Raw genomic sequence first — 21,275 nt, 5'->3', positions numbered from 1 at the left:
AACATAGTTGGGGGATTTTTTTTAAAGCAATTACAAAATAAATATCTGGACTATATGGTAAGTATCCATGATCTGTTGGAAACCCCTCTTTATTCTTTGGATACCAGTTGACCAGCCAGTTGTTACTGCAGTACCCCCTTATGCCACTCTTTTCCCAGGAAGGAGTGTGATCGGAATGGAACTAGTGATGCAGTTTAGGGGGTCCCCTTGGTGCACAAGAGACAGGTCCCGGATGTGATTTAGGGATGCTTCAGTGCACCGTGTTTCATAACAAGTTTGCTTTAAAAGCAGAACGCTGCCAAAACATGAAAACATGTTTCTGCATTGGGTTCAGATCTGCTTTAACGCGGAGCAATTTCTACTGCTTTCAGACAGAATAAAGCCTTCTAGGTAATTGGCATTTAACAAAAAACAAAAAAAGTGAACAAGGTCCTGAGAAGATATGGCAATCCAGCAATCCCTGTGTTCAAAGTCTGTTTCCAAAGAAAGAATTTTACAAATCCTGAAAGTTGAACTGTTGTCTGTATTCATTAATCCATTTCTTCATGTACGCCACTTCCAGAGTGCGAGCCTCGATCACCGACTTGGGGTCATAAGCGTTATTGGAGCGTAGGTCCAGATGGTGAGCTCCATCTGGTATAAGAATGGCGACCAGCGAATCACTGAGGCTCTGCTTGACTCCTCCAGCCGACCACGGGTCTAGATCACCATTACTGGAAAAGAATCACATGGTCAGATTGCCCTTTAGGAAAACTTTAAATGACCAGAAAATTCAGCGAAGAAAGCCTGAGCTGGAACAGTGTCTACGCTCTACTCCGACAGACTAAACTCCAATTAAAGAGCTGGATGTGGAATGTTCAGTTTTGGCTCAAACCCCACTATGTACAATTATCTAGAGCCCAAAGAAAGACATGGAGCCCCTGTTCCAAATGTAGCACGTGCACTACTTTTAGGGACTTCGGGGGCGATTTCAATAGACATCTATGCATGAACCCGCACAGATGTCTAATTGCCCCCGAACTCGCACTGAAATGAGAGTTTGAAATTGCGCGAGTTCAGTTGAACTCACACGATTACAAACCAGTGTTTAATGTGAATGAGGGTGGGGAGGATTTGGAGAGCATTTGCATTCCATGCTGATCTTGCAATATTGTATATTATCACTAACTTTATAAAGAAGCCTGATCTGAGACCAGATATTTATTTTTTTCCTCCTGGCCATATAGGACATGTAGAAATGTAGGAGAGAGATAGTAACCACTTCAATACCGGGCACTTTCACCCCCTTCCTGCCCAGAGCAATTTTGAGTTTTCAGCGCTGTAGCACTTTGTTGCATGACCACACAATTGTCATTCACTGTACCCAAATTAAGTTTATTCTTTTTTTTCCCCCCACAAAATAGAGCTTTCTTTTAGTGGTATTTAATCACCACTGAGTTTATTTTTTGCTAAACAAATTTAAAAAATAGGTTTTTGTTATAAAATTGTTTTCTCCCTTCACTGATGGGCACCAATGAGGCTGCACAGGCATGCGGCACCGACGAGGCTGCACAGGCATGCGGCACCGACGAGGCTGCACAGGCATGCGGCACCGACGAGGCTGCACAGGCATGCGGCACCGACGAGGCTGCACAGGCATGCGGCACCGACGAGGCTGCACAGGCATGCGGCACCGACGAGGCTGCACAGGCATGCGGCACCGACGAGGCTGCACAGGCACGCGGCAACAATAGGCGGCACTGATTGGCATCTGATGGGCACCTCTGATGAGGGTTGCACTAATAATCAGTGCTGATTATCAGCACAGCCAAACCCCCCCCCCCCCCACCACCGTAAGGAGAGCAGCCGATCGGTTCTCCCATGCTTGCGCCTTGTCAGCGCAAACTGAGGAAAGCTGATCACCAGAAGTTCCTGGTTACCGCTCTGATTGGTCACAGCTGATCATGTGTTATAGAGTCTACGTCATAGGCTCTTTACCAGGATCGGAGTTGTGGTGTGTCAGAGCAACACGCCGCACCACCGATCACCACTTTGCACGCCCCGGGGCGGCGCACACGAGCGGCTTATCCTGCTGGACGTCATAGGATGCCCAGTCAGGATAACTGAGCCACCTTGCGGATGTCATTCCACAATAGGAGAGTTCTCCTTTAAGAATAACTACCCTAAATATTGTTCAAAGTAACAGTCATGAATATAACTGCTGGTCACAACAGAAGTAGGTGCACAAAAACCACGTAATCTTCAAACTTATTCCATAGCTAAATGGATATCATTGGCCTTGAATGTGGAGTTACCACAGCAAACCAAATGAAACCTGACCTTGCAGCTGGGTACTGGGACCTTATTAAGAAGGAGGTTTCTATTTGGGAAGGGTGGTATTTAGCCAGGTATTTACAGCCCGTCACTCACACCAGTAAGGTCTGCCCAGTGGTTGTAAACCTCTATATATACACCCAGTGCAGTGACTGGCCTCAGGGGATACACACGATTAACAAATCCTCCTACCAAAGTTGTACCTGTTTATCTGCAGTCTTCTCTACATCTGTTCAAAGTGCCAAATGTATAAAGCGTGTCTGAGCGGTCAGAAAAAAGGGGGCAGAGCTGAAAAATGGCACAGCTCAGTGAGGAGAGCTCTGAGAGCCGATTGGAGGGAAGGGACACATCCAGGGCCAGACTAGCCTAATGGGAAAGTTCATGATAGGCCGGCAAGTCCCCCTGCCCTGGGGCTGCTTAAAGGGCAGTGGCACCCGTAAAAAAAAAAAAAAAAAAAAAATAGCTGCGGCCGGCCCGCCATGTCAATTGCGCATACAATGCCGCTCGGGAAAACCTGTACACACCCGGCCATTCTCAGGCAGATGGCGCATGCGCAGTGACGTGATGGCTCCGGCCGGCACCATTTTTAAATGTAAAAGCGCCTCTGCATCTCTTGTACCATTCGGTTTGCCACCTCATCCCTTTAAACCAGGGCACATATGAATTACACAGGTTCTGAGGCTAATATAATGCAGATAAGGCACTAAACGAGTTTAATTACCACCTTAATCAGCCACAGAACCTGTGTAATTAATGGGTGTCTTGGTTTAAAAGGGATGAGGTGGCAACCCTATGTACCATGCACGCACAGAATCTGACAGGTCCTCCTGTACCATGCCCACACAGCCTCTTCCCCTCCTGTACCATGCCCGCACAGCCTCTGACAGGTATTATATATATATATATATATATATATATATATATATATATATATATATATATATATATATATATATAATTTTTGCGCACGTGATGATGGACATCAGGGCTTCTGCTCATTTACTAAGCTCTGGAGCTACTGCTCTTACAGAGTGCAACTGCACTTTGCAAAGTGTACAGTCTATTTGCCTTTAGTAAATCATTCCCTCTGCGCTCTGGATTGACACAAGTACACACTATAGAGAGATTTTTTTTTTAAGACATATCAGTAGGGCAACCATTTTGCTCAACTTGAGCATGAAGGAATACAACATTCAGCAAGGGATATGCTTTGCTCATACATCATGTCTGAGGTTTACAACCAATTTAAAGCGAATTATGCCTTTCCTATGGAAGGCAGCCTGTTATACCTGCCTTCCCAGCTGCACATACTCATTGTTGGGTTAGTGCAAGGACAGAGTCCTCAGCCATGTGCAAATGCAAACTAGAGTGAGCTGGCGCTTCAAGGCTTCCTTACCTCAATCCTGGCAGCTAAATGGAGTTAGGAGTGAAGGAAAGGCTAGTAAGTATTTGCTGCTAGAGAAGGGGGCATTAAAGAAAACCTGTTGCTTTGCTATCAACTATCGGAGCAAAGCTGCTCCAGGCTTGGTAAGCATCCTGACAATACTGTCAGGATTCACCCTGCTGCCTGACAGCTGGCTCTGCCTCTCAGTGTACAGCTGAGAGCTGGAGCCAGCCGCTCCCACCCTGTCCCCAGCCTGGTACTCCAGTGAGCACTGACATGGCATAGCGAGGAGCGGTGACTGACAGTCACTGCTCTCTGCTCAAATCAGCCCAAGAACTGAGCAGTGGTCATGTGATCACTTAGTTCTCAGGCCCGGAGACAACATGGGAGTGCTGCTGCACGAGGGAGGTATTCATTTTTTCTCAAATCCCACATTTCTTTTATACGTTTCTTACAAAATGTTGCTATTGCAGACAGGACCACTAGATGGCACCCCCATAAAGGCTGTGATATAGGGACCGATTTTTTTTTTTCCCCCACTTCTACCCACTACTCCACCTACAAGTATTACATTCCTACCTGAAGATGATGTTGCTGGCGGAACTGATGTTCTTCCCGCCGTACATGGTTGTGATCCATTTTTCGCGAGGCCGCACTCCCCATTGTTTAAAGCATTCTTCCGAATAGGTTTGGAAATTCCACTTTTGCGGCTCAAACATGTCATTGACTCCATCGGGGCAGAATGGCATCACCATCTCTGTGCAGGCCTGAAGAAAAAAAATATATTATTGTTATTATTATTAATAAGACTTGGTCGATAGCTCTCATGATTGGTTGGCGACCATTCAGGGGTATTCCCTTTATCGCAGAGATAGAGAAGGTAAAAAAGGGGGAGGCGTATGTCTGTATATTAAGAACAGTGTACAGGTAAAATATGAGGGATGGTTTTAATAATGGAGCAATGGATGAGGTAGAATTCCTATGGGTAGAACTTCAAAAGGGAAAGCACTATGGGGAAAGTAATATTGGGCGTATGCTATAGGCCCCCCAACCAGAGGGAGGAGGGGGAGGCGGACCTCCTTTTACAGATTAGATTGGCAGCAAGGATGGGAACAGGGCTGGTGGTCCCGCTAGGCAAACTAGGCAGCCGCCTAGGGCACACTGCCGCCTAGGGTGCGGCCAGGGCTCTTTAGCTGTGATCACACGCCGAGGAGGAGAGGGAGATTTACAGTCACTCAATCGGCCTCCTCTCCTCCTCCATCCCTGGGACCCGTTTCGATGTCCAGCAGCCCTGTCAGCTCTCTGCCTCCCTCCCTCCCTGGGCAATGTGCAGCCATTGGTGGAGCAAGGAGGTCTCCCCTGTGTGAGCTGTGACTTGCACGTGGAAGGAGCCGGGAAAAAAAAAAAAAAAAAGTACAGTAATGTTATACCCCAAGGTAAGAACCTCCCTCTCCTGTCCACCTGGCTGCACCCCCCCTCTCCTGTCCACCTGGCTGCACCCCTCCCCCACTCTCCTGTCCACCTGGCTCTGCCCTCCCACTACCTGGCTGCCCCCCCTCCTGTCCATCTGGCTGCACCCCCCCCTCTCCCTGTCCGCCTGGCTGCACCCCCCCCCCCCCCTCGTCTCCCTGTCCGCCTGGCTGCACCCTCCTCACCATGTGGCTGCATCCCTCCCTCCAACTGGTGGCACTTTCCCTTCTCTTGGCTGCACCCCGCCTTTCCTGTCCACCTGGATGCACTCCCCCCCCCTCCTGTCCACCTGGATGCATCCCTCCCTCCACCTGGCTTCACTCCCCCCTCTCCTGTCCGCCTGGCTGCATCCCCCCTCCATCTGGCTGTGCACCCCACCTCTCCTGTCAACATCTCCACTTGGCTGCACCCCCTCTCCTGTTGACCTGGCTCTGTCCTCCCACCACCTGGTTGCACCCCCTTTTCCTGTCTTCCTGGCTGGACCCCCCTCTCCTGTCCACCGGTATCCTCCTACCTGGCTGCACCCCCCCCCCCTCTCCTGTCTACCTGGCTCTGACCTTCCCCCCCCCTCACCTGGCTGCACCCCCCCCTCTCCTGTCCACCGGTCCCCTTCCACCTGGCTGCACCCCCCTCCTCTCCTGTCCAACTGGCTGAATCCCTCCCCTCCTGTCCACCTGGCTCTGCCCTTCCCCCCTCACCTGGCTGCACCCACCCCTCTCCTGTCCACCGGTCCCCTTCCACCTGGCTGCACCCCCCTCCTCTCCTGTCCAACTGGCTGAATCCCTCCCCTCCTGTCCACCTGGCTCTGCCCTCCCACTACCTGGCTGCACCCCCCACTCCTGTCCATCTGGTTCCATCCTTCCTTCACCTGGCTGCACCCCCTTCTCCTGCCACCTTGCTGCACCCCCCCCCCTCTTCTGTCCACTGGTCTCCACCCACCTGGCTGCACCTTTCCCATCTCCTGTCCACCCGTTTCTGTCCTCCCCCCCACCTGTCCATCTGGCACCCTCCTGTTCCCACATGGCTGCATGGCTGCACCCCCCTGGGAAGGATGGCAGAAGCTTCACGGACATCCATCCGCTGAGCCTCCCTCCTCAGCAAAGACCAGGAAGTGATGTGTATGACGTCACTTACTGGACCGGCACTGCCATTCTACAGGAGTTGTTCTCAGGGAAGCAGCTGATGAAACACCATCTGTTTTCCATCAGCTGTAGCCAAGTACAGAGGAGACATCCAGGGTCTAATAGACCCTGAATGTCTAATAAAGAGTACCTGTCACCTATATGCTATCACATAGGGGGCTATTGGTCCCCTTTGTAATGGCAATAAAAGTTGTGTAAAAAAAAAAATATATCAAATTTAAAAAAAGTTTTAAACATTTAAAGAGACAGATAAAAAACTAAAACAAACAATGTGATTGCCCTACACATGTTATGCATCACTGCGCACGCCGGAGTGAGAGCAATAATTTAGCATCACAACTACTGCATAACACTATGTTGTCAATAAAAAAAAGCATAGGGACCTGAAGTTTTTCACAGTTTCATGGGTGTACACACACAAAGCCCCTATAGGTAATCAGTTTAGTGTATTGCAGGAGTTCTGGTGCTAGAATTATTGAATTAATTTTGCCTAGGGCGCAAAATAGTCTAGCACAGGCCCTGGGAAATGTAATCATAATGGGGGACATTAATTATCCAGATATAGACTGGGCAGAAGGAACCGCGCATTCACCCAAGGCTGGCATTTCCTAAAGGTTTTGCAGGACAATTTCATGGGTCAGATGGTGAACGAACCAACAAGAAACAATGCGGTACTAGACCTACCAACAATACAGACCTGATCCCGGATATAGAAATACGAGGCAACTTAGGAAACAGTGACCATAGGTTAATTAGTTTCAGTACAAATCATAGTAATTGGAAATCATAGTATCAAATCAAAGTGACCATAGGTCAATTAGATTCAGTAAAAAATCATAGTAATAAGGACACTGAATTTCAAAAGAGCCAACTTCCCTAAACTGTGTGCTTTGCTAAACAATATTAAATGGGATAGAACCCTGGGAACAAAGAACACGGAGGAAAAATGGGAGTGCTTGAAGAGCATGCTAAACAAAAGGGATTGGCCAGTGCATTCCAAAGGGAAATACATTTAAAAGAGCATAACTAAAAATGCATATTAATACTAAAGAAAAGGCCTTCAAAAAATACAAGGCGGAGGGGTCATTGGCAGCAATCAAGCATTACAAAGTGTAATAAGAAATGTAAACAGAACACGAGAGACATATAGTGGAAGAGAGTAAAAAGAACCCCAAGAAATTCTCTAAGTATATAAACAGTAAGAAAGCGAGACCAGAACACATTGGCCCCATAAAAGATGAAGGGAATTTGGCCACAGAGGACAGAGAAAAGGCGGAAGTGTTAAATAATTTCTTCTATTCAGTCTTCACAAAAGAATTGTGGGGGCTACACTAACCCAGCTTATAATGATAAAATAAATAATACACCTCAGGAAGTACCCCCATGGTTAATAGAAGATAGACTTAAACTAGAAAAACTTAACATAAATAAATCACTGGGACCGGATGGCTTGCACCCGAGGGTTCTTAAAGAACTCAGGCAGGTGATTGCCAGACCATTATTCTTGATCTTTAAGTATAGTCTACAGACGGGTATGGTGCCAGCGGATTGGAAAAAAGCCAACGTGGTACCAATATTACAAAAAGGGCCGAGATATATCCGGGTAACTATAGGCCGGTCAGCCTAACATCAGTAGTCTGCAAGATTTTGGAGGAGATGTTGAGGGACTATATACAAGACTTTAGCAATGAAAACGGTATTATTAGTAGGAATCAGCATGGATTCGTGAAAAGTCATTCTAGCCAGACCAATCTATTAACCTTCTTCGATGAAGCGAGTTGCCATCTAGATAAAGGTAAGCCTGTGGATGTGGTGTATCTGGACTGTGCAAAGGCATTTGACACCGTTCCCCACAAACGCTTACTGTACAAACTAAGGTACGTAGGCATGGACCATAGGGTGAGTACCTGGATAGAGAACTGGCTCCAGGGGCGAGTCCAGAGGGTGGTGATTAATGGGGAGTACTCGGATTGGGCGGGTGTGGAAAGTGGGGTCCCCCAAGGATCCGTCCTGGGACCAATCCTGTTTAATTTATTCATAAACGATCTACAGGAGGGGATATCCAGCACAATCTCGGGCTTTAATGCACTCCCGTGACCCACAAGAACTTACTTCTGTTTTAAAACAATACTTTGCATGGTTCATATCATAAACTCTAATAGAAATAAAAGGATTAAAAAAAAAAAAAAAAAAAAAAATGTACAAATTGCAACATAGGTGGGCACCTTTAGACTTCGATTAGGTTGTCAATGTGAGGCTTTCACTAGCATAGTGGCTAAGTGCTTAGCACTTCGGCCTAGCAGCACTAGAGTCATTTTGAATCCCAACCACAGCACTACCTGCCTGGAGCTTGCATGTTCTTCCTGTGCCTGCGTGGGTTTCTTTAGGGTTCCTCCCACACTCCAACATGCTGGTAGGTTATTTGGCTCCTGTCTAAACTGGCCCTAGTATGCGTGTATGCATGCAAGTTAGGGACTGATGTGACTGTACAAATACACACACACACACACACAGTATTTATATATATATATATATATATATATATATATATATATATATATATATATATATATATAATAAAATGTAAAGTGCTGTGTAAATGGATGACCCTATATAAAAGTACCTGTGATAAATAATAAAATTATTAAAAAAAAAAAAAAAGTTTAGATTTTAGCATTTAGTGACATCATGTGCTGCAACAATTTCTGTAACATTACCTGGTAATTCCAGCCCATATCACCGAGGCTGCCCACAGCGGTCTGAGAGGTGTTGAGGCAAGGCGCATCCCCGGTATAATTAAAATACACATTAATTGCCTGAAAAATACTTTGCAACAGTCCCTTGTCATCAAGGTCAGGGTTCTTCAAGTGTTTACAGACTTCCTACAGGAAGAGAGGGAGAGGTTAGAAGTTTGGACATTTCAAAGTGCAAAGTCAGGTACACAGACAGAGGTTGGTTAGATGTGGTGGCTCAATTCAATGAGCAATCTTTTAGGTGTAGCAGGTGTAGCACCCTCCTGGATTAGTGCTTGTTGTTGTTGTTGTGTAAATGACGGACCTTGGCACCCCAGATGTTTTGGAACTACATTCCCCATGATGCTCAGTGCAAGAGCATCATGGGAAATGTAGTCCCAAAACATCTGGGGTGCCAAGGATCGCCATTACTGCTCTAGCTCCTCTAATCAGTGGAACAGGGGTTGATTGTTCTGGCCTGCTTAGTGTTTCACAGGCTGCTGCTCTGATTACTACCCCCCCTGGATTCTAGGAGTATAGTGGGAGGAATAAGAGTGGGCAGCTTAAATATATTTGGTGAATCCATCCAATCTCTGGGGCGGTGTGCCCAGTAGGGGACTGGAGAGCCCATAAATAAATAGTGTGAGACAGGGGAGGGAAGTCCTGGGTCTAGTGCTGCCGGTGAACGTCCACAAAAACTTTTTGGACTTTTTTAGCTTTGCTGTAAAATGTTTTCTCTTTCTTTCTTGTAAATTTTGAACTCAAGCGATATTTAGTACCCAATATATATGGTCCTGAAGAAGGGGGGGCTCCTGCGAAACACGTAGGCCAATCTTATTTCTGACCAACTGTATTCAAGCTTGTCATTAGCTTTACCCTTGAAAAAAGTTCTGTATGATGTACACTATGAGGTTTTAACATATTCATTTAACATTTAATTCAAGGACATTTTGTAAAAACCAACCTTGTAAAAAGAGTCCATTCTCAAAGGCATATTGAAAGACCCACTTCTGTTCTAATTTTGCATCTGTTAACGTCCAATTTGGGATGATGCCAATGAGAACTTCAGCAATATTTATAAATGGCATCCCACCCCAGGTTTACAATATAATAAAAAAAGTGTGTCCAGCTGTCCTACGGTGGTGCGAGTTCCTATCTCCCTAGCTGAAAAAAGTGCCCAGTGGATATGGGAAGAAGACAACGGATGATCCTGTGGCATTGTGAGTAGGTGACCAAAGTGCTGGATATTCATGGCTTTAGCTTTTGGTCAAAATCATAGTCACCCGTCAGCAGTAGAGATGCTGTGGGACTTTTTGTACAGCTTAGTGAGATAGAATTCCTCAAACAGTTCAGTTCACCAGTTTGGGGTATCCCATGCTCCCTTTACCCATCCAAGTTCAGTGTTCCAATAAAAACACCAAAAAGACACCCCTAGACTGTTCTATTCAAGCCAGTGGAAGAATGGGAAAAATGATGTGTGCCTGGCTGTGTGTGCTTTAACTGGGGAAAAAGAAGCAAGTTTACCACACATAAAAACACAACCCGTCTAAAATCTTTGCAAGTTCAAGAGGGTCTACTTGGTTTATTAAACTTCAACTTTGAAGATGGTACATGTGAATTTCGGCTAGCGAGTATAAAAATATTGATCAGCCCAGGGGGCACAGGTACAAAAGGTCATAAATGTTTCCTGGCCCCATCCTTCAGGGGGCCTCGTTCGGGTTCCCGGTATACATGGATATGAGGGGCGGCATATAGAGGAACTGATCCCTCCACGTTCCTCCTGCAGCCACTGAATGCCTCCTCTCCCTCCCACAGGCATTCAAAAGGCTGCAGGAGAAACACGGAGGGGGATTGTTCCTCTATATGCTGCCCAACCCCTCCTCCAGTTTCTGTCTGCTGCTCCCTGTGCACACTCCTGTCCCCCACAGCTCTGCTGGGTTCCCCCCCTCCCCTCTCCCACTGGCTGCTGCGGAGTTGCTATTAGGATAGAGAGGGGGGAAGGGTCCAGTAAACATGCAATTTACTGGCCCCTCCCTTGTCTGAATAGACACGGTCAGTGATCGCTACCAATCACTTACACTGTCCATTCATAACTGAGGCATAGTAAACGATTTACTATGCTTCAGTTTGTGAATAAACGGGAAGCTCTGTATAGAGGTAAATCAGAAGTTTGTTTAGATCCCGGATATCCCGACGCTGGGCTCAAAGGGGAGGGGCCCCAGGCTCAGAGAAAAGGGCCAGCCTGGGGGGTCAGGGGGACCCCCCCCCCCATTTATGGTTTCTTGCGTCAGGGCCTTGAAGGTTGTAGTTACGCCACTGGATCAGCCTGTGGCTGAACTCAAAATATTGCCGCACCTCTTAGGCCAGCTTGAAGCTGTTTTGATAGCATTTGACACAGGGGAAGAGGGGGTTTGTTTGAAGACAGCTTTTACAAAAGATGGTTTCCTTTTTCATAGACTACCTTAATTGGCCAGGCAGGCAGTGGCTCCAGGAAAGTGGCAGGGTATGGATAGTCCACCATGGCCAGATTTATCCAAATATCAGACAGCCAGTTTTTCATCGCTATAACATCCTCCTTGCATTTAAGCGGAGAGCACATGTGAAACGCGCTGGAAAGCCATCGGATGCCATCATCTGTAATAATGGAAGAGAAACGAGTTAACAGGTTCTCCAAAGAAAGGCCATCCCCAACATCTGTACAAGGTAATGCCAGAGACGCTTACCAGTCTCCGCCATACGGTTTATGGCAGCCCAGGACTTCGATACGCTTTCCGCACACCCAGATCCACTCTTCTTAAAATCATTTGTCACAACTTGATAATATAAGTTACAGGGAACCAAATCCTCAAACTGCCAAATTGGAGCCGAAGCAGCCAGAGCCCTGGAAGTGGAAGGTTAGGTTTTAGGTGATTAGGGTGCAAGAGGATAGAGGTTGCCAGCACTGAACTTTTATTAACCACTTCTGGACCAAAAGGATTTGCCCCCCTAATGGCCAGGACATTTTTTGCAATTCGGCACTGCGTTACTTTAACTGATGTCCTTTTTTCCCCACAAATGGAGCTTTCTTTTGATGGCATTTGATCACCTGTGCGATTTTTATTTATTGCGCTATAAACAAAAAAGTGCAACAATTCTGAAAAAAAAAAAAAATAATAATTTTTCAGTTTCTGCTATAGAACAATCCCAATACATAAAAAAGAAATAAAAAAAATCAAATTTTTTCATCATTGTAGACCAATTTGTATTCTGCTATATTTTTGGTAAAAAAAAAAAAAAAAAATATATAAGTGATTGCGTCTACAAACTAGGGGAAAGATTTGTCATTTTTATTAATTTTTTTTTTACTAGTAATGGCGGCTATCTGCGATTTTAACGGGACTGCAACATTGCGGCGGACAGGGCGGAACCCTAATTGACATTTTTGACACTTTTGGGGGAGTGAGTGACATTACTACAGTAATCAGTGATAAAAATATACACTGTTACTGTACTGACACTGGCAGGGAAGGGGTAACCCAGGGGTGATCAGAGGGTTAAGTGTGAGCCTAGGGGGTGTTTTCTAACTGTATGGGGGAGGGACTTTTGGAATCAACACAGACCTGTGATCCTAAAAATCGGCACGCAGCACGGCGATCGGGGATGCGGCGTGTCTGTCGGGACAAAGCCCATCCCCGATCGGTGCAAAAGCCATTAAAAAAATGGCTCTTTACCATGTGACCAGCTGTGTCCAATCACAGCCGGCCACATGCACTTCCCTTGTGCACGCCGCTCGTGCGCGCCCCCATGGGCTTGCAGAGCGGCGATCGGGGATGGAGAGTGTCACTCTGACACAGTCCATCCCTGATCAGGGTAAAGAGCCAATGAAATAGGCTCTTTACCACATGACCGACTTTGTCCAATCACAGCCGGTCACAGAATGTCAACAGACCACTGTAACTAGCTGTTACTGTGTTCTCCTCCTCACACACTGATCCTGTGTGAGGAGGAGATTGCGGTAACAGCTAGTTACCGATTATAGTGCACCCTAAAACACACTGATTGCCCCCCCAATAAAGAGGACCTGTCACTAGCCCATCAAAGTACCCGAGTACCTGTCATCAGCCCATCGGGTACTCTGATGGGCTGGTGACAGGTACTCGGTTACTCTGATGACAGGTACTCGGGTACTTTGAGTACCTGTCATTAGAGTACCCGGGTACCTGTCAGAGTACCTGTCTCCAGCCCATCAGAATACCCAAGTACCTCTCTGAACCTCATCAGAGTACCTATCTGCAGCCCATGCCTCCTAGATTATGTGTTGGGGTGTTTGCTTTCCAAAAGGAGGTCATTTTATGGGGGTTTTCATTGTCCTGGGGTCCCAGGGCCTTCAAAAGTGTGATTAGTTGTAATGAAATTATATGTGTAAATTATGCCCCAAGAACAGCCGACGGTGCTCCTTGCATGTCGGGTCTCTGTATGTGGCTATGCCGTGACAAAGTCTCACATATGTGGTATTGCCATACTCAGGAGGAGTAGCAGAATGTATTTTGGGGTATCATTTTTGCTATTTATATGCTATGTGTTACAAATATCTTGTAAATTTACAACTTCGTGTAAAAAAATAAATAAAATTAGTTTTCATTTTCTTTCCACATTTTCCAAAAACGTGTGGAAAAAAAAAAATTACATGTTCAAAAGAAAAATGCCTCATAGAATATACATTGGGGTGGTGTTTGCTTTCCAAAATGGGGTCATTCCGTGGTTAACTCCATTGTCCTGGTGTTCCAGGGCCTTCAAAAGTGTGATTAGTTGTAATGAAATTATGTGTGTCATTTATGCCCCTAGAACACCTGAGGGTGCTCCTTGCATGTTGGGCCTCTGTATGTGGCCAGGCTGTGTAAAAGTCTCACACATGTGGTATTGCCATACTCAGGAGGAGGAGTAGCAGAATGTATTTTGGGTGTAATTGCAAGTATGCCAATAAAGTGTGTGAGAAATAGCTTATGACAATCTTTGTGTAAAGAAAAAAAAAAATAAAAAAATTTAACAAAAATTATTATTTTTCATTACATTTTTTACAATATGAACAAGGATAAAAACAAGAATGTGGGACTTTAAGTGAGGAGACTGGACATAGGAGTTTATTAAATAAATAGCGGAGCACATATCAATAATAACATGAATACATACAGAGATAACGTATACAATGAATTGCACAATACATATTGAGTCAACAAAACTGCACATACATCATTTCTAGGATCAACCAGGATCTCTCAAGAAACAATGGATACAATAAGACATCATAATTTCTGTATTCATGAAATGAAATGTGTCACACTACAGTAGTATATTAGAGTAATTTGTCAGCTCAGTAGTATATTTGAGTAATTTGTCGGCTCAACGCGTTTCGTGGACCTCCGTCCACTCATCAGGAGCTTCAATATAAACTTGTATGTCTAAAAATGAAAATATGCATCATAAGAATGAGCTATGTAATATCAAAAATATAATAAAGGGTAATATGGAAAAAGCACTACCTGAAGTAGTGTCGCAAATCCATGAGCACTCCAGCATAGGAGAGGGGAACCGGAGCAACTCCGGGGGACGCCTGACCCGGGGCTGAGGCGTGGATGGTCTCCAGCACATCGGGACTGCATAAGGAAAAGGGCCCTGGGCAGAATGGAATGCGGCTAAAATGGCTTCAGAATGGTACTTCAATGAGAGGAAGCAATAGAGGCACACTGGAACCACAGTGAAATCTGAAAATATATATGTATCAACAAAACAAGGGAATTGGTATATAGATACATGGAGAACCTCCATCTCAAAAATTGTATAAAAAAATTGTTGAAAATAAATATACGCTCAAAAGAGTGTGGACTCAGGGAAGGTGCCAGGACAAACAAAATCAAGGTAGTGTTAGTTGGACGGGACCAGTAGTGATAAGAAAAGGTGCCTATGAAAGTTGATAAAGACCCTGGGGGTGACCAAGGATGGTGGAAGAAGGGGGGGGGGGGGAGAAGGGAAGGTGTGACCGCAATGCAAAGGAAGTGCAAGTGAAATAAAATAAGGTGCAAAGGTGAATGGCATTGACTAGGGTTGTGCCTAGTAGAGCGATATCCAGATAAAGACCAACCGTGTAGAAAAAGTGAAGCAAGTGAGTGAAGAAAGGTAGTGATAATGAAATTGCCAACCCATAAGGTGAAAAAGATTGCTGATCCGTCCGAGCTGCTAGTCCCAGGATGTGCGAGTGAGTCCACGCCAACGCCATGCTGACGTCAGTCTATGTGGACGGCCATAATAACTCCCACTTCCGGTCAGCCAGACCGGAAGTGGGTAGAGCTAGGCCGCCTCTGGCGTCAGGTGGAGAAGGTGTAGGCATGGCAACATGACGCCAGTAGGCGTAACGTACCAAGCACACACAGCATGGCGCCGATGGAGGGCGTGACACCCCGTCTCCAGCCCGGATGCCAAGGCAGAGACAGGCAAGAGAGGAGGTGGCCGGCAAACCATCGCAGCCCCGGGTGAGGAGGCCCAGAGTGACCCCTAGGAAACCCTCTCCCACCTGGATCTAAAAAGGGCTCAATCAGTGGGAATCAGCCCCAGGTCAGGCGTCCCCCGGAGTTGCTCCGGTTCCCCTCTCCTATGCTGGAGTGCTCATGGATTTGCGACACTACTTCAGGTAGTGCTTTTTCCATATTACCCTTTATTATATTTTTGGTATTACATAGCTCATTCTTATGATGCAGATTTTCATTTTTAGACATACAAGTTTATATTGAAGCTCCTGATGAGTGGACGGAGGTCCACGAAACGCGTTGAGCAGACAAATTACTCAAATATACTACTGAGCCGACAAATTACTCAAATATACTACTGTAGTGTGACACATTTCATGAATACAGAGAGTACAGAGATTATGATGTCTTATTGTATCCATTGTTTCTTGAGAGATCCTGGTTGATCCTAGAAATGATGTATGAGCAGTTTTGTTGACTCAATATGTATTGTGCAATTCATTGTATACGTTATCTCTGTATGTATTCATGTTATTATTGATATGTGCTCAGCTATTTATTTAATAAACTCCTATGTCCAGTCTCCTCACTTAAAGTCCCACATTCTTGTTTTTATCCTTGTTCATATAGTAATTTAGGGATGGAGGAAACTGGACAATGTGTGTGGCCAATTATAGACAAGAATCTCTTTTCTCAACATTTTTTACAAATTACAACTTCAAAAAAACTCACCATGCCACTTACTAAATACACACACACACACACACTTATTTTTTAATTATATTAATTATTATTATTATTATTATTATTATTATTAGTTCCTAAGCAATAATTATGCTACCAAAATAGTGTGTGCTGTAAATTGCTCCAGCATTGCTCCTGCTGGAGGCTGCAATTTAGCTGAAGCCCAGAGCCCCTGAGCAGCAGTAAATCTTAAGGCTGTCAGCAGATCGGCTTCTAGTAGTTCTAATTTTCTGACTACTGTTCCACTTTAAAGCTGTCCTTCACAAAAAAAAAAAAAAAAAAAAAAAAAAAGTGCCACTCATCCTCCTTCCTCTCCCCTATTCCCCCTGCCTGCAACCTTCTGGCACACGTCACATCTCAGGAGGCTGCAGGACCAGTCCCCCATCGCTGCTGTGCCTTGCATGTGTGCAGTGAAGAGTCGGCTGTTAAACTTCTGGAAGTGACATTCAAATACTAGAGGACTAAAGTCCAGTAAAGAATAGCCTCCGAGGAAGACATCGCTGGACTCAATGGTCTAATTAGTATCTATTTCTTAAAGGAGGAACATAAAACTGTATCTGAGCACCACAAACTGAAAACGCTTTTGAATTCATTTTTAATATTCAAAGCAAACTCCCCCATCCATCAAGGTCTCGATTTTATTTTGTTGAGAAATTACTTTGAAAAAATACCCCCCCTAGCATTTACAGCCACAGATGATTCATGCAGCGCTTACCCCCTGGAATCCATCTGCCTGTAACTCAGGCATGCAGGCAGGAGGGTGTGCTTAGCTGAAAAAGCCCCCCCCCCCCCCACCCCAAGACTTTAGGCCTAGGCCAAAAAAAAAAAAAAAAAGGGGGGAGAAACAGCCTGTAATTTCCCTTAACATCTATACCAGGGTCTGGTATGGGTGTATGCAAAAATTATTAATAATATTATTATTATTAATAATAATAAATAAATAATAATTCTGTAGCCCACACCAAAATCCATACTAGACCCTTTACCCTTGATGTGGTCATAAAAATGCACTCCTGGGAATTAACCTGACAGCAGTAAAGATGCACGTCGTCATTTATAGCGAAGAACTTTATTTTAATACATTTCTGAACAGATCACTTATTTCTTCAGCAAAATACCTAAAGTGAAAAAAGGACATCCAATACATTGCCGCTAAATGAATGACTCACAGCAGCTGATGTCAGAGGTTTGGGCGGGTGCACCGGTCATATCTGACCCATTTAAATAGCTTGTTGGTGAACAAGGAAATGCTTGGGTTGGGGGGTCAAAACTCAAGGTTGACCCAAACCCAAAAATCATCCCTAATATACAACAAAGCCTGAAAGAGTTGAGGGTGCCAAAAGGACATTGCAAAACATAAACACCCCTTTTTTAAGGCTCCACACTTACCCCACTACAACGTGCGGATATTTAATTCTCATCCAGGCTGCCAGCATTCCACCATAAGACCCCCCAATGGCGATCACTGGGCTGTGCTCGGCTCCTGCACCCTCTTTAATGAACCTTATAAGAACCGCAAAGTCTGCCAGAGCCTGTTCAGAGGTCAGATAATTCAGATGTACGGGGTCCTGTTAGAAGATAGTAAACGCAAGAGATATTTTATCAGCGCCATTTTATTTTTTCTTAGAACATCAGTTAAAGCTCCGGCTAGAAATGATCATTAGAAAGTTATTCTGGTGGCCGTATTTTAGGAGAACCATGGGATTTAGGGCAGTGGTCCTCAACCCTGGCCCTAAGGGCCCACTAACAGTCCAGGTTTGCAAGATAACTGAACTACATCCCAGGTGATATCATTTGCTGCTCAGTGATTGCAGTACTCTAGTCTGCATCTCCCCAAGGTAATACTTAAAATCTGGCCTGTTAGTGGGGAATGGAGTTGAGGACCACTGATTTAGGGAATAGGTTTTTCCCGACAGAAAGACATGCCATTGATTCAATACCGGTATGCTTCATCAAGAGAGTCTAGAGTGGGGAAAATTATTTAATCCCCTGCAGATTTTGAGTTTGCCCACTTAAAAAAAAAAAAAATTATAGACCTTTCATGTCTATCTATAAATGATAGAGACAGAATATCAACCAAAAATCCAGAAAAAAAAAAAAAAAATACATGATACAAATGGAGTTGGCAGTTCAGCGAGTAAAAGAAGTATTTGATCCTCAAGCAAAACATGACTAAAGCCCCGTACACACGTACCGATTGTCAGCCGAACGATCGGCCGTCTTTTGTCCAGTGTTTGTTGGTTGAAATGCTCTAGATTTGCACTGGACTTTTGTTGGCCGACAGAAACCAACTGCAGAAGTGATGTCATGTGATGGTTGACTTTCCGTGTGTTTTTTCTTCTCTGAGCATGCCCAGACTTGCTCATCTGACTGTTGTCGGCCGAAATCTGTACTGACTGACGAACAATCGGCCGTTCTGGTGACGGCCAACAAAAATTTTATAGCATGTACACCAGATTTTATTCGGCCGAAAAGTCGCAGTCGGTTGTCGGAATCATCATACTAACAAGCCGACAATCGGCCGTTGGCCGAATATTTACGGCCGACAATCGGTACGTGTGTACGGGGCTTTAGTACTTAGTGGAGAAACCCTTGTAGGCAAGCACAGAGGTAAGACTTTTCTCGTAGTTAGTGACCAGGTTTGCAGACATCTCAGGAAGGATTTTGGTCCAATCTTCTGTACAGATCTTCTCTAAATCTTTAAGATTCGAAGTTTCAGCTCCCTCCGTAAATTTTATATAGGACTAGGTCTGGAGAACTACTAGGCCACTCTGACCTTCATGTGCTTCTTCTTGAGCCTTTCCTTTGTTGCCTTGGCAGTATGTTTTGGCCATTGTCATGCTGAAGACCCATTCATGACCCATCTTCAGTGTTCTGGCTGAGGGAAGAAGGTTCTCATCCAAGATTTTACAATACATGGCCCCGTCTAAAGCAGGCCATAGACTATTCGAATTTCGTTCGAAAATTGTAAATGGCAGTGTTATCGAACGATTTTCGTATCGTTAGTGTGGTATGTAAAACGTTCGATTTTCGTACGACAGCAAAAATTCACATATCCAACATGTTGGGTTTTTTTGCGAAAATCGGCCGAATTTCGTATAATTAGTGGGGGAGTTGTATGATTTCGCCTAACAAAACACAGGACAGTAGGGAGTGTGTCCGGTAGAGATGTGGTTAAAAGGCACAAAAAATAGTGTTTTGTCGTACGATTTTCGGCTCACATTGATGGTACACTCGATGATGTGCACGAGTGCCGATTTCGTTTATCGAACGTTAAATCGTACGTAATTCGAATCGTCTATGGCCTGCTTAAGAGTGGACCAAGAGCCCTCCTGAGATGTTTGCAAACCTGGTCACCAACTACAAGAAACGTCTGACCTCTGTGCTTGCCAACAAGGGTTTCTCCACCAAGTCATGTTTTGCTTGGGGATCAAATACTTATTTTATGCACTGAACTGCAAACGAATTTATAGCACTTGTTTTATGTGTTTTTTCTGGATTTTTGGTTGATATTCCGTCTCTATCATTTAAGATAGATCTTTGATAATGATAAAAATTATAGACCCGCCATTTCTGTGTAGGCGAGCAAACTTACAAATCTGCAGGGGATCAAATAATTATTTTCTCCACTGTATGAGATACTTATCAGCCGTTTCCAAATCTCACCAGCAATGACTTTTCCTAGATCAGGTCAACCTTACAATGTTTAATAGGAAGCATTTTCAAGTCAAGCAATAGACTACCAGACTGAATTGCACTTTTAAGACTAATAACGAAGTCATGCATGTCAATAGCACACCTCCATTCTATAAAAAAAAATGTTATTTATTCAAATCATGAATAATTTGTCGTAAACAAATGCAACATTTCTCTAGTTAGCAGGGTCCCTTCATCAAGGCAAAGATGACAACATAACAAATAAAACGTTATAAACACATAAAAAAAGCTAATTGAAAGCGGACCCACCAAGTATGCATATAAGCATAAGAGATTAAAAAATTGGGCTAATCCACACTTGATCAAAATTCAATAATATTTGGCTTTATCCTTTCTATGGATTTCAGAAAGCTCTAACCAAGGACATTTTACAGGGTATCCGCCACCTTTATATAAACAAAAAGGAAGCCATTGGCCATGATTAACAGAGCAAAGTGTAGAGTTGTCACCCCCCCCCCCCCCCCCGATACCCAATTTCTTTATGGAGATATACCCTCATTGCTATAATGAACAGCACCACTTTTTCTCTAGTTTTCACAATAGTTGCAGCCCCTAAAAAAAAAAAAAAAAAAAAAAAAAAAAAAAAAAACAACCCCCTAGATTAATACCTACACTGTAGGACAGGTTACCATAAGGCATTGATTCACCATAGTAGCGGTGTTCAGCAAACACCAGCATGGCACCAAACTCCTCCGCTATGTCCCACATGAAACCCTGGAGAGGAAGAAAAAAAAAAAAAAAAAAAGATTTGAGTTAGTATATTATTACCTTAACAGATGAGACTAGACAAAATGTGGTGGTCCTTCTCTACCCTTGTCAATATTTAGATATGCAAATGTCTGCTAAACTTGAGCCCTCCAATAGGGGAGAAGTCACATGTTTCCCCATACCTGGAAAGGTCAGGTATAATTGCCAGCTATAGAGGAGGAAGGAGAGTTACAAGGATAGAGAGATAGATATATTATATTATTATATATATATATATATATATATATATATATATATATATATATATATATATATATATATATATATATATAGACACATTGGCAAGGTGACAGTGTCTTTATTGCCACCAACAGTCAGAGTTGTATAAAGTACTCGAAACCCATACTTGAGTAAAAGTACAAGTGCTCGATCAAAAAGTGACTTGAGTAGAAGTGGAAGTGCTCGATCAAAAAGTGACTTGAGTAGAAGTACTAAAGTATTCAACATTTTTTGTACTTAAGTATTGCAAGTAAGTTTTTTTTTTTTAATTTTGCTACTCAAGTAC

At 44.2% G+C, this 21,275-nt stretch overlaps 1 protein-coding gene across 1 annotated transcript in view; it reads right to left on the bottom strand.

Moving 5' to 3' along the window:
• Window positions 1–338: 338 nt before the first annotated feature.
• The window catches only part of PRCP (prolylcarboxypeptidase), a 64,261-nt gene continuing 43,324 nt past the window's right edge, over window positions 339–21,275 (bottom strand). The window contains exons 3-9 of the mRNA XM_082244463.1: window positions 20,615–20,716; window positions 17,675–17,853; window positions 11,765–11,922; window positions 11,503–11,675; window positions 9,027–9,191; window positions 4,277–4,464; window positions 339–713 (exon numbers count right to left, since the gene is read on the bottom strand). Of these exons, the coding sequence (XP_082100589.1) occupies window positions 494–713; window positions 4,277–4,464; window positions 9,027–9,191; window positions 11,503–11,675; window positions 11,765–11,922; window positions 17,675–17,853; window positions 20,615–20,716 (1,185 nt within the window). The 3' untranslated portion in view covers window positions 339–493. The remainder of the gene's footprint in view (window positions 714–4,276; window positions 4,465–9,026; window positions 9,192–11,502; window positions 11,676–11,764; window positions 11,923–17,674; window positions 17,854–20,614; window positions 20,717–21,275) is intronic.

The sequence above is a fragment of the Pelophylax lessonae genome (assembly GCF_965119305.1).
Source record: "Pelophylax lessonae genome assembly, chromosome: 2".
Taxonomy (NCBI): domain Eukaryota; kingdom Metazoa; phylum Chordata; class Amphibia; order Anura; family Ranidae; genus Pelophylax; species Pelophylax lessonae.
The sequence above is the reverse complement of the archived record's forward strand: the minus strand, read 5'-3'. Positions and strand labels throughout refer to the sequence as shown.